The sequence below is a fragment of the Trichomycterus rosablanca genome, chromosome 4, assembly GCF_030014385.1.
Source record: "Trichomycterus rosablanca isolate fTriRos1 chromosome 4, fTriRos1.hap1, whole genome shotgun sequence".
In the NCBI taxonomy this organism is placed as follows: Eukaryota; Metazoa; Chordata; class Actinopteri; order Siluriformes; family Trichomycteridae; genus Trichomycterus; species Trichomycterus rosablanca.
Genome location: NC_085991.1, coordinates 23364003 through 23378186, shown reverse-complemented (window position 1 = coordinate 23378186; position 14184 = coordinate 23364003). Strand labels below are relative to the sequence as shown.

Below are 14184 nucleotides of genomic sequence, written 5' to 3'. Positions count from 1 at the left end.
ACAGGAATGTCTTCTATAATTTAAGATTAAGGGAAAATATACTTGTATTAATAACAAAAAAAGAGCATTTAAGACTTTAGAAAGGTTAGGTAAGGGGGTGGTTTGGGAGGTCTGGCACGGATTAATTATATTTACATTATTTCCTATTTGAAAAATAGGTTTAACTAACGAACATTTTGACTTAAGAACAGCCCTTTGGAACCAATTAAATTCGTAAGTCAAGGGTCCACTGTATTTACTGAAACTATCCCATTGTTCCATGATGTTATTGCTTGTCTAATTCAACCTGCCCAGCATCTTTTCACATGCCACAGAGTCTTCCACAAATTGTTCCACAAAAAGTGTTCCCTCCAACACATTAAAATTACTCGAGCACAGGTTAATAGTCCAGTTTTTAATATTCTAGGTGTATTAGTCTGCTGCGCCAACCAAATATCCATGCACTGCTATCTTTATATAATTTGCTATCACATTTCTGTTATCAGTACAGTATTCTTCAAATCAGAAAACAGTGTACTTTAATGCCATTTGTGCATCTGTAAGTGCTACAGCTTTGAAGAATATTAAACATCAAAACTTTTTTTGCAGACTCATGTGTTTGTGTGTGTCTGCTTTGGCCTGTTCTGTTAAACCATAACGAGTAACAATAACGTGTGCAGAGTAAGCAGAGACCTAACCGTCCAGATCTGCTTTGCTCGTGTAGAATATACCAGCACTAAAGCACAATGGTCCCCCCATGGGAACTCTCAGCCAACAGTCTCCCCTCTACTTGTTTGCTCTATTTTTCTCTAACATTTTTAAACCTCTCTTTCACACTATGGGTTCAGGGAGCAAGATTAAATTTGCCATTTTTGAGGTGCTGCAGTTCGCCGCTTTTTGTGTACCACTTTTCATCATAATGCAGCGCTTTGCTTTAATCTTAGCTGAAGTGAAGAGCCAGATGCATCCCTCTGGTGGAGAATCTAGCACTGCGTACTGGCTGATCGTGTCTTTATCTGTGGCCTACGTGACAACTGTGGCACTGGTTGTGTGGCTACCAATGAAGTACATGGTGTTTATTAAGAAGAAAGCTCTGGTGGGAAGAAAGAAATGGTGAGATAGAAATCATTGTGTTTAATAAAACATAAAACATTTTAGCACAATTCCAGGAATGTAAGTGTTGAAGTGGTGTTTTAGTACTAGATTTTAGAATGACTGTATATTTATTTTTTTATATCATGACAATAGCAAAATTTAAAGATACAGTACAGTGGGAGGAATTTAGATTTGAGCATTTTCTTAAACCCTACTGCTTGAGACCGGCACTGAGCGCTCACTGACAAGTGCACTTCTCAGTGCCTAGGCTGCCCCCCTTCCTCGGGCATTATCCAATAAAAAAAAATCTTTTTAAAATCATGTCCCATTCATGCACATGTACATGAATCCCAGAATCCATAGACAAAAGAGATTAGCTTGGCAGAAAGCTATCTAAATTTCCATTCACATGTAATCAGTTAACATTCAAGCAACAAGTCAAACTATGGGTGTGTTCGAAAAGCTAGTGAGCTCTCTACATAGACAGCATTTTACGTCATCCTATGCGCGCTCCCGAGAATGGGGCTGTTCTAAATCCTAGATGCCTTAATAAGCTGTCTAGTAAGGTATCTTAACATTTCAATGTTATTTTGACTCAAGAACGAGTGAGCATCGGAAGCATCCTTAGTGATCAAGGCAATCCCAGCATTCAGTGCGGCAGCTCTTCTCTCACAGAAAAATAAAAGAAACATGGCTGACGGTGCAGAGAAGTAGTTATTTTCAAACATAAATAAATGATTTTTAATTAAATGATTTTTAATTTGTATAAACTTGCACAAGTGTTTTTATTTGCAAGTTCGGGCTTGTCAGCGAATGTAACCATTTTTGGTACACGGAGGGAGATGTTAGGTGACATGCTAGCACGCTGTGCCACCCCAGCCCATTGGTTTGAATGGCAAGATGCTAACTGTTAGCTTAGTGAGCGAAACCCGATGGAATGGCTGTCTAAGTAGCGCGTTCGAATAACCTGCCTATAAGTCAATGACTTATTAGAATCCTCTCTACTGAGGCAGCTACCTATGTAGGCAGTAAAACAGCAAGGCAGCTCACTAGGTTTTCGAACACACCCTATATATTTAAATAGAAAGGATTATATTAACATCTTAGGATAAGAATACATTTCAAATATTGTACTCTACTGTTGTTTGTAGTTGTACCCAAACTTAGATTAATCCATGGTCCAGTTCATTCTTATCTGACTACATCAGCAGTTATGACAAATAAACACATAAACTACCTTCAAGCCAATTAAATTACTATTTAACTAATACAGCAAAACATATAAACTATATGCCTTAGCCCTTTACCTTAAGGTACTGTTTAAGGCAGGGGTGTCAAACTCACGGCCCGCGGGCCAGATCCGGCCCGCCACGTCATTTTATGTGGCCCGCGAGAGCTTAAACGACTGCACGATTGTTGTGATGGTTCGAGTCGTTACAGAGACACACTTATAATTTAATAGGACACCTGCGCCTTTAAACGGCAACCGTGACATCGTATTCATGGCAACTAACTTTGACCTTCGCTGAGAAGCCATGTGACTTTTACGGCAAAAGAACGCGGGTAGTAATGTAAACAATAATAAAGAAATACAAATAATTATCTTTCAGTATAATACCAAAGCATTGTCTGTAAGTAGTAACGTTTATATTCTCAGTTGTTTGTAAATGTTTAGTGAGTATATCACAGCGTTTTAGTTACAAATTTACCGTAATTAAATACAATTGTTACCGTTACTATAGCAATTAGTATCTTTACACAAAATGCTAACTCCTTACCTCTATTTTACGTTTGGTTAAAGCTCATATTGTACCAGATGTAACACTTGACTACAGCTTTTTTTTTTACTTTATTCTGGTGCACACAGTGTATCACACAGCTGGGAAGCAAATAAAACCGACTATATTCCGAAGAGATCTGTCTGTCTGTCTGTCTGTCTGTCTAGCTGAGCAAGGGAGATAAACTATTAGTGAGGGCAGAACAATTGTCTTAAAATACACTGTAAAAGCCTACATTAACTGCATCTCTCAAAATGCATGCTGAATTTGTGACCTGCAAAGTGACACAGCCCGCCAGTAGATGATGTTACACATATTTACACATGATCCTAAAATGTACAAGAAGATAAGTAAGAAAATTAAGCAGAAGGAGGACATTTAATGAAAATGAATACAAGTTTGTGCTTCAGGAAGAGAAACCGGTGCATCTCTTGTGTTATGAAGCTGTGTCTGTGGTAAAGGAGGACAATATAAATGCAGAATTTAGCCTCCAAGAAAAACAACAGACTGCAATCACAGCAGAATACGTTACAATCGGCCCTTTGAGGGACAAAATAATGCTGCTGTGGCCCTCTGTGAAAATGAGTTTGACACCCCTGGTTTAAGGCATAAGACACACTTGCTTTGACAGCATTGCAAAAACAGTTGTGTTTTATTATGTTCTTCAAATATTACCATGTTGTGTTCAATACTAAGAACAAAAGAAATAATAGCAAATTTTTATCTAATGCAGCAGATATTTTATAAAGAACGTATTTGTGCTTTATATTGTTTAGGGATGAACCATTATTTTTTTTCTTAATCGAGCAGTGCTTAATATTTTATTGTTTTAAATGTTAAAAAACAAGAAAGGAACATCTAGAGTAAATGTATAATAATAATTTTAAAAGAAAACAGAAAAAAATGCTGGACTGACTTTTTCTTTTTATATTTATTTGCACATTTTAAACATGCCACCAGGAGCCACCCATTATCTTTAATGCTTGCTGATGAAAACGTAAAAGACCTTGCTAAGTAGTTACCATCTTATGATACTGCGGTATTACTAAAGCTAGACTTCTACCCTATGCAACTTTAATACTAAATTATATTGCTTAGTAGTATCAGATGACAAATACACTATATGGACAAAAGTATTGTAAGACCCTTTAAGTTTTTTAATTCATGTATTTCATCTGCAACATTTGCTAACGATAAATAAATCAATAACATAAAGAAAATTATAAGCTTGCAACTTTGCAGCAACAGTTAAATTACTATTTAACTAATTAAAACTAAGTAACTAACTAAGTAAAAACTTATATACTATATGTCCTGGCCCATTACCTTCAGGTGCTGTTTTAGGCATAAGACACACTTGCTGGACTGACTTTAAAAAAAATCTGCACATTTTAAACATGCCACCAGGAGCCACTCATTATATTTAATGATCACTGATAAAAACATGAGTTCTTTGAGTGGTTACCATCTTATGATACTGTGGTTTTTACCTTGTAACCACTAAAGCCAGAATTCTACCCTATGCAACTTTATACTAAATTATATTGCTAAGGTGTATCAGATGATACATACACTATATGGACAAAAGTATTGCAACAACCTTTAAGTTTTTTAATTCATGTGTCTCATCCGCAACATTTGCTAACAGGTGCAATAAATCAATATGCTTGCAAATTTGCAACGACAGTCCTAATCCAGCATGACAGTGTCCCTGTGCACAAAGCAAAGTCTGTAAAGACATGAAGAAAAACTTGGTTTAAAGAAACATCAGTGACCTCAGTCCTGACCTCAGCCCCACAGAACAACTTTGAAATAACCTGGAACGTCAATTGACAGCATCAATTAACAGCCCTACAATAGCTCTTTTGACTGAATGGGCACAAATTCCTACAGACATACAGTCTACAGTCTCTGAGAATCCTTCTGAGCAGAGTGGCCAATTTTCTAGCTGAGAAAATCATTTGCATTTGTTTTTGAAGTGGGCTGTCTAACAAGCTCATGGCCAGGTGTTCATATACTTTTGGCCATATTGTGTACATCATTTATTTATTAAAAATAAATGATAAATGATAAATGGGCTCTCTTTTTCTTCAGGAGGCCTGTTGCTCTTGCATATGTGATCCTCTCCACACTACCCTCATTTGCCTTCCTAATCGCCAGCTCTGAGGTAAACTCCAGCTGTAGGTATTATTTCACTGTTTGTGTTTGTAGTGTCTTTTTGTTTAGTAGTGTGTTTTAATCAAGAGACCCAACTGGCCATGACTAAGTGAGGGAAGAGTTCATTATTCATTAGAGTTTAAATAAATATACTATATATCATTAATTAAATGCACTATACAGTGGGGCCAAAAAGTATTGTCAGCCACTGATTGTGCAAGTTCTCCTACTTAGAAAGATGAGAGAGGTCTGTAATTTTCATCATAGGTACACTTCAACTATGAGAGACAAAATGAGAAAAAAAAATCCAGGAAATCACATTGTAGGATTTTTAAAGAATTTATTTGTAAATTATGGTGGAAAATAAGTATTTGGTGAATAACAATTGTTCAACTCAATACTTTGTAACATAACCTTTGTTGGCAATGACAGAGGTCACACGTTTCCTGTAAGTCTTCACCAGGTTTGCACACACTGTAGCTGGTATTTTGGCCCATTCCTCCATGCAGATCTCCTCTAGAGCAGTGATGTTTTGGGGCTGTCGCTGGGCAACACGGACTTTCAACTCCCTCCACAAATTTTCTATGGGGTTGAGGTCTGGAGACTGGCTAGGCCACTCCAGGACCTTGAAATGCTTTTTACGGAGCCACTCCTTTGTTGCCCGAGCGGTGTGTTTGGGATCATTGTCATGCTGGAAGACCCAGCCACGTTCCATCTTCAATGCTCTCAGTGATGGAAGGAGGTTTTGGCTTAAAATCTCACGATACATGGCCCCGTTCATTCTTCCCTTAACACGGATCAGTCGTCCTGTCCCCTTTGCAGAAAAACAGCCCCAAAGCATGATGTTTCCACCCCCATGCTTCACAGTAGGTATGGTGTTCTTGGGATGCAACTCAGCATTCTTCTTCCTCCAAACACGACGAGTTGAGTTTTTACCAAAAAGTTCCATTTTGGTTTCATCTGACCACATGATATTCTCCCAATCCTCTTCTGGATCATCCATATTCTCTCTGGCAAACTTCAGACGGGCCTGGACATGTACTGGCTTAAGCAGGGGGCACTGCAGGATTTGAGTCCCTCTCGGCGTAGTGTGTTACTGATGGTAGCCTTTGTTACTTTAGTCCCAGCTCTCTGCAGGTCATTCATCAGGTCCCTCCGTGTAGTTCTGGGATTTTTGCTCACCGTTCTCATAATCATTTTGACCCCACGGGATGAGATCTTGCGTGGGGCCCCAGATCGAGGAAGATTATCAATGGTCTTGTATGTCTTCCATTTTCTTACAATTGCTCCCACAGTTGATTTATTCACACCAACCTGCTTGCCTATTGTAGATTCACTCTTCCCAGCCTGGTGCAGGTCTACAATTTTCTTCCTGGTGTTTTTCGACAGCTCTTTGGTCTTGGCCATGGTTGAGTTTGGAGTCTGACTGTTTGAGGCTGTGGACATGTGTCTTTTATACAGATAACGAGGTCAAACAGGTGCCATTAATACAGGTAACGAGTGGAGGACAGAAGAGCTTCTTAAAGAAGAAGTTACAGGTCTGTGAGAGCCAGAAATCTTGCTTGTTTGTTATTGACCAAATACTTATTTTCTTACTTATTTCCACCATAATTTACAAATAAATTCTTTAAAAATCCTACAATGTGATTTCCTGGATTTTTTTTTCTCATTTTGTCTCTCATAGTTGAAGTGTACCTATGATGAAAATTCCACTGTATAACAACACACATGACTTTGGAGAGATAGACACAAGTTGCCTTATCTTGGCCAATTGTGTTTTAACAAAAAGTATATGATTTAGGACTGGAATTAGAAACTTAAAATACAGAACAGTATTTTAGCTGGTTCTGGTACTGACCTAATGTCACAGTAAATCAGACAATGTTCTCTCAACCCCCTTCTTGTTATATTCTGAGGTAAAACCACACCTGTTCTTCTTCAGATAATTTTTTTCTAACATTGGCCAATTAGAAATGTACCAACAATCCAGCTAGACACAAAGAAATGTTAAATTTCAAAATGCATAGACAGATAGGTTTTAGCATTATCAGAGATCTGTCCCTCTGTGCTAATGGTATCTTAAGTCTCGGACACATGTTTTTTATATTTTTCAGCTTATGTGGGTCTGGGGGAAAGTAAAATTCTGTATGTGATGAACTTCTATAATTTACTTGTTTTTATCCATTGTGTAGGTGCAGATTAGAAATAATGTGCAGTTGGATACATTTAATGAGTTACCTGTGTCTCTGGTTTTGTTCTCACTCATCTGCATTGACATTGTGGAAAGAATCCGTCACTGCAGGCTTACTGGCCATGGTAAAAGCTGCACATATGTTTCATTTGCATTAATAAAACTGTGTAGTAATACATAAACATAACAGTTCTTTTTTTTTAAACAGAATACAAATGACAGGATTTATGTTTATTCTAAAATACACTTCCCAACCACACTATTAAAACATCTAGTGAGGGGGCAGTCCTGTGGGTAGAAATGCTATGTTGTATTTTTGTTTATGCATTTTCTCCCATTTTTCTCCCGACTTTTTAGCGCGTCCAATTGCCCAATTGCGTCATGCTTCCCTACTCTGATTGAGGAGAACAAAGCTAACCCATGCCCCGTCCGACACGTGGGCAGCAGCCGTATGCACTCGTCAAAGTGTCACCTACACTTTGACGAGTGCAGTGTGGATCAGCACTGTGTACGGAGAGACACACCCTGACAGCACTCTTTTCCCGTCTCTGTGCAGGCGTCATCAATCAGCCAGCAGAGGTCGTAATTGCATTAGTTATGAGAGAGTCCCTATCCTGCTTTAATATCCCACCCCTATCTGAACAACAGGCCAATCGTTGTTCATGTGGCTGCCTAGCCCGGCCGACCGGCAGGCATAGCTGAGACTCGATGCAGTGTATTCCAGATCCCAGCTCTGGTGTTCCAGCGTGTGTTTTTACCACTGCACCACCTGAACGGCTAGAAATGCTATGTTAACAGAAAGAGTTAAGAAGAGAATAGCCAGAAAGGTTCAAGAGGACAATGAGACAATGGTTACTCACATGAACATTCTTTACATCTGTGGTAAGTAAAAAAGCATCTTAGAGCACATGACACATCAAACATTGATGGATTGACAACAACAGCATACAACCAATTAGTGTTTCACTACTATCTGCTAAAAACTGAGAGTGGGTACAGGCGTACCAAAACTGGATGTTTAAAGAAAAAAACTTGTTTTTGATATGATGCAGATAATAGTGTTAAAATTCAAACATCATGTTCTTGGCTAACAGGAGTGGAAGGTTTTGATGTGTGTACTTCTGTTTATCACTGTTGTAAGGAGCTTTTTTCTGTCCCAGAAAACTGCTGCCAACTGTACATTTCTTTTTTTTCAGACTATTCTTTTGTGCATGAAAATTCCACAAGGTCAGCAGTTTTGAAGTTGTTAGAGCAGTCTGTCTAGCAAAAACAGTAATGCACTGAATAGAACTGAAGCTCTTGACCTGTACCTATACACCGATCAGCCATAACATTAAAACCGCTTTCTTGTTTTTACACTCACTGTCCATTTTATTAGCTCCACTTACCATATAGAAGCACATTGTAGTTCCACAATTACTAACTGTAGTCCATCTGTTTTTTCACTTTCATGCTGTTCTTCAATGGTCAGGACTCTCCCAGGACCACCACAAAACAGGTATTATTTCGGTGGTGGATCATTCTCAGCACTGCAGTGACACTGACATGGTGGTGGTGTGTTAGTGTGTGTTGTGCTGGTATGAGTGGATCAGACACAGCAATGCTGATGGAGTTTTTAAACACCACACTGTCACTGCTGGACTGAGAATAGTCCACCAACCAAAAATATCCAGCCAACAGCACCCCATGGGCAGCATCCTGTGACTACTAATAAAGGTCTAGAAAATGACTAACTAAAACAGCAGCAATAGATGAGTGATCGTCTCTGACTTTAACTCTACAAGGTGGATCAGCTAGGTAGGAGTGTCTAATAGAGTGGACAGTGAGTGGACACGGTATTTAAAAACTCCAGCAGCGCTGCTGTGTCTGATCCACTAATGCTAAAACAACACACACTAACACCCACCACAATGTCATTGTCACTGCAGTGCTGAGAATGATCCACCACCTAAATAATACCTGCTCTCTGGGGGTCCTGACCATTGAAGAACAGGGTGAAAGCAGGCTAAAAAAGTATGTAGAGAAACATATGGACTACAGTCAGTAATTGTAGAACTACAATGTGCTTCTATGTGGTAAGTGGATTTGATAAAATGGTCAGTGAGTGTGGTTTTAATGTTATGTCTGATCGGTGTATATTTGAACAACCAATCCTTTGCCTAATCTTGAGGGTACCACAGGCTGAACTTGCTGAAATATATGTATATACAAATCTAAAGCAAAATCCTGCAATAATGTTTTTGTTTGTATGTTTGTTTAGCTAACATACTGCATCGAGATGCAGAAATTCCAACCTTAAACCATGTTGAGACAGTAACACCAATCGTCCATACCATCACTGGGCCATCTCCTGCAGCCATCCATACCATCACTAGGCCATCTCCTGCAGCCACCAATCCCAGCACAACACCTCAGAATGGCACAGGAACAGCTAATGGAAATGCTGCAGTTACAGGATTATCAAGCAATGGGGTGGTTCCTGGGTTGGCTGCCAGTGGGTTCATACCAGGAATGCCAAACACCACAACCACAGTCCCAGTGTTGCCCAATAATGGAGCAGTGCCTGTAATGTCAGTCAATGGTCAGGGCCAGCCTATTACTGTTTCCGGGATTTGTCCACACACTGGTTTACCATTAAGACACTTTCAGTTTGCCCCTGCATACACAGGGCCTCTTCGGTTCTTGCTAGCAAGTGATTCACGGGCAGAAGCCTTTGCTGAAAGCTTCCTGTTCTGGTTGGACACTGTTGAAATGGTGAGAGTTGTAAGTAACAATGCAGTCTACTTTTCAGGATGGGCTTTACCCATCTATCTATTTAGCTTTATTTCAATGCTGAGATTGGCTCTCATGCCATACAGCCAACTCCTCTCTCCACTGGGTGTGGCTCTACAAGACCTCCCATTTTTATTTCTTAGGGTGGCGCTCCTAGCCATTTTTGGCTTTGTTACACCGGTCCTCTTTGTGCTTAAGAATCTGTTTGTATGCTTGGCCTACATTTACTTTAATTTTATGACAAAGCTTAAGGTTTTCAACACTGAGAGAATGTTCTGATTGGCCATCTAATAGTTTGTTTTGCTTATAAATTATTTGCATTCATCACCAGTCTATTTTTACAGTGGGCTTTAGTTATAGGCTACTGCCATTATTTTTTCAACTGTTCATGGTTTCGCCTGTGATGCAAGTGGGAAATACTCTTAAAATCAGTCTGATTATATACAGTATATATTGTATATACACACACACACTGATCAGCCATAACATTAAAACCACCTCCTTGTTTCTACACACATTTTATCAGCTCCACTTACCATATACAGTGTATCACAAAAGTGAGTACACCCCTCACATTTCTGCAAATATTTCATTATATCTTTTCATGGGACAACACTATAGAAATAAAACTTGGATATAACTTAGAGTAGTCAGTGTACAGCTTGTATAGCAGTGTAGATTTACTGTCTTCTGAAAATAACTCAACACACAGCCATTAATGTCTAAATAGCTGGCAACATAAGTCAGTACACCCCACAGTGAACATGTCCAAATTGTGCCCAAAGTGTCAATATTTTGTGTGACCACCATTATTATCCAGCACTGCCTTAACCCTCCTGGGCATGGAATTCACCAGAGCTGCACAGGTTGCTACTGGAATCCTCTTCCACTCCTCCATGATGACATCACGGAGCTGGTGGATGTTAGACACCTTGAACTCCTCCACCTTCCACTTGAGGATGCGCCACAGGTGCTCAATTGGGTTTAGTCCATCACCTTTACCTTCAGCTTCCTCAGCAAGGCAGTTGTCATCTTGGAGGTTGTGTTTGGGGTCGTTATCCTGTTGGAAAACTGCCATGAGGCCCAGTTTTCGAGGGGAGGGGATCATGCTCTGTTTCAGAATGTCACAGTACATGTTGGAATTCATGTTTACCTCAATGAACTGCAGCTCCCCAGTGCCAGCAACACTCATGCAGCCCAAGACCATGATGCTACCACCACCATGCTTGACTGTAGGCAAGATACAGTTGTCTTGGTACTTCTCACCAGGGCGCCGCCACACATGCTGGACACCATCTGAGCCAAACAAGTTTATCTTGGTCTCGTCAGACCACAGGGCATTCCAGTAATCCATGTTCTTGGACTGCTTGTCTTCAGCAAACTGTTTGCGGGCTTTCTTGTGCGTCAGCTTCCTTCTGGGATGACGACCATGCAGACTGAGTTGATGCAGTGTGCGGCGTATGGTCTGAGCACTGACAGGCTGACCTCCCACGTCTTCAACCTCTGCAGCAATGCTGGCAGCACTCATGTGTCTATTTTTTAAAGCCAACCTCTGGATATGACACCGAACACGTGGACTCAACTTCTTTGGTCGACCCTGGCGACGCCTGTTCCGAGTGGAACCTGTCCTGGAAAACCGCTGTATGACCTTGGCCACCGTGCTGTAGCTCAGTTTCAGGGTGTTAGCAATCTTCTTATAGCTCAGGCCATCTTTGTGGAGAGCAACAATTCTATTTCTCACATCCTCAGAGAGTTCTTTGCCATGAGGTGCCATGTTGAATATCCAGTGGCCAGTATGAGAGAATTGTACCCAAAACACCAAATTTAACAGCCCTGCTCCCCATTTACACCTGGGACCTTGACACATGACACCAGGGAGGGACAACGACACATTTGGGCACAATTTGGACATGTTCACTGTGGGGTGTACTCACTTATGTTGCCAGCTATTTAGACATTAATGGCTGTGTGTTGAGTTATTTTCAGAAGACAGTAAATCTACACTGCTATACAAGCTGTACACTGACTACTCTAAGTTATATCCAAGTTTCATGTCTATAGTGTTGTCCCATGAAAAGATATAATGAAATATTTGCTGAAATGTGAGGGGTGTACTTACTTTTGTGATACACTGTAAGAGCACTTTGTAGTTCTACAATTACTGACTGTAGTTTATCTATTTCTCTACTGTGTGGGAAATTTTAATACATTTTAAGTAAGGTAGAAGTTTTAATACATTGATACATTTCTCTATATTCTTTAACATTTTGGTGCAAGTCGTCTGAGGTCAAAAAGTTAATTATTCTGTATGTCTGTAAGTTCTGTTATTTTTGGAGACTAGCTCTGCTGTTGAGACAAGTTCTGCTTTTGAAACCAGACAGTATTTCCTGTTTTTATGACAATGTAAAGAGTTTCTTCTGTTTCAACTCCTTATAAATAACAACTTAAGTTAGCTTTGAAATCTGCCCAGAGATAGAATGTTCTAGAAATCGCCATATAAGGTAACGACTAAGGCTTTGGCCAACACCCTAAAGTGGGTATAAGTAATGTGATTTCTCTTTGTCTCATTGCACATTTTCTGATGGACTGCAGGTTGACTGTAGATGAGATGTGTCCTATTGCAATAGATCTTGCGCAATAAACCTTTTGCATTAATCCTGGGTGGTCCTGATTTTATTCTGAGTCTTTTATACTAGGTCTCATGTTTTTCTACGACACTACATACTTTTCAACCTCCTTTCACCCTGTTCTTCAATGGTCAGGACCCCCACAGGACCACAATAGAGCAGATATTATTTAGGTGGTGGATGATTCTCAGCACTGCAGTGACACTGACATGGTGGTGGTGTGTTAATGTGTGTTGTGCTGGTATGAGTGCAGTGCTGCTGGAGTTTTTAAATATCATGTCCACTCACTGTCCACTCTATTAGACACTTCTACTTAGTTGGTCCACCTTGTAGATGTAAAGTCAGAGACGATCACTCAATGGGGTGAATGCTGATGTTTGAGTTGGTCATCTTCTAGACCTTCATCATTGGTTACAGGACGCTGCCCACGTGGCGCTGTTGGCTGGATATTTTTGGTTGGTGGACTATTCTCAGTCCAGCAGTGACAGTGAGGTGTTTAAAAACTCCAGCAGCATTGCTGTGTCTTATCCACTAAAACCAGCACAACACACACTAACACCACCACCACCATGTCAGTGTCACTGCAGTGCTGAGAATCATCCACCACCCAAATAATACCTACTCTGTTGTGGTCCTGACCATTGAAGAACAGTGTGAAAGGAGGTTGAAAAGTATGTAGATAAACAGATGGACTACAGTCAGTAATTGTAGAACTACAAAGTGCTTTTATATGGTAAGTGCAGCTGATAAAATGGACAGTGAGTGTAGAAACAAGGAGATGGTTTTAATGTTATGGCTGATCTGTATATATATATATATACAGTGTATCACAAAAGTGAGTACACCCCTCACATTTCTGCAGATATTTAAGTATATCTTTTCATGGGACAACACTGACAAAATGACACTTTGACACAATGAAAAGTAGTCTGTGTGCAGCTTATATAACAGTGTAAATTTATTCTTCCCTCAAAATAACTCAATATACAGCCATTAATGTCTAAACCACCGGCAACAAAAGTGAGTACACCCCTAAGAGAATACACCCCTAAATGTCCAAATTGAGCACTGCTTGTCATTTTCCCTCCAAAATGTCATGTGATTTGTTAGTGTTACTAGGTCTCAGGTGTGCATAGGGAGCAGTTGTGTTCAATTTAGTAGTACAGCTCTCACACTCTCTCATACTGGTCACTGAAAGTTCCAACATGGCACCTCATGGCAAAGAACTCTCTGAGGATCTTAAAAGACGAATTGTTGCGCTACATGAAGATGGCCAAGGCTACAAGAAGATTGCCAACACCCTAAAACTGAGCTGCAGCACAGTGGCCAAGATCATCCAGCGTTTTAAAAGAGCAGGGTCCACTCAGAACAGACCTCGCGTCGGTCGCCCAAAGAAGCTGAGTGCACGTGCTCAGCGTCACATCCAACTGCTGTCTTTGAAAGATAGGCGCAGGAGTGCTGTCAGCATTGCTGCAGAGATTGAAAAGGTGGGGGGTCAGCCTGTCAGTGCTCAGACCATACGCAGCACACTACATCAAATTGGTCTGCATGGCTGTCACCCCAGAAGGAAGCCTCTTCTGAAGTC

At 40.2% G+C, this 14184-nt stretch overlaps 1 protein-coding gene across 1 annotated transcript; it reads left to right on the top strand.

Annotated features, from left to right (window-relative positions):
* Window positions 1-817: 817 nt before the first annotated feature.
* On the top strand, window positions 818-10251 carry LOC134311465 (transmembrane protein 236-like). Its single transcript, XM_062993097.1, has 5 exons — window positions 818-1092; window positions 4947-5019; window positions 7202-7325; window positions 9461-9542; window positions 9576-10251. Exons 1-5 carry the CDS (start codon window positions 818-820, stop codon window positions 10249-10251), a joined length of 1230 nt encoding a protein of 409 aa, XP_062849167.1.
* Window positions 10252-14184: the final 3933 nt, after the last annotated feature.

Excerpts from the sequence above, each read along its gene's own strand:
- LOC134311465 (XM_062993097.1), top strand. The coding sequence starts at position 818 with ATGGGTTCAGGGAGCAAGATTAAATTTGCCATTTTTGAGGTGCTGCAG. Across the intron at positions 5,020-7,201 it reads TCCTAATCGCCAGCTCTGAG|GTGCAGATTAGAAATAATGT; the intron begins GTAAACTCCAGC and ends TCCATTGTGTAG. Across the intron at positions 9,543-9,575 it reads ATCGTCCATACCATCACTGG|GCCATCTCCTGCAGCCACCA; the intron begins GCCATCTCCTGC and ends TACCATCACTAG.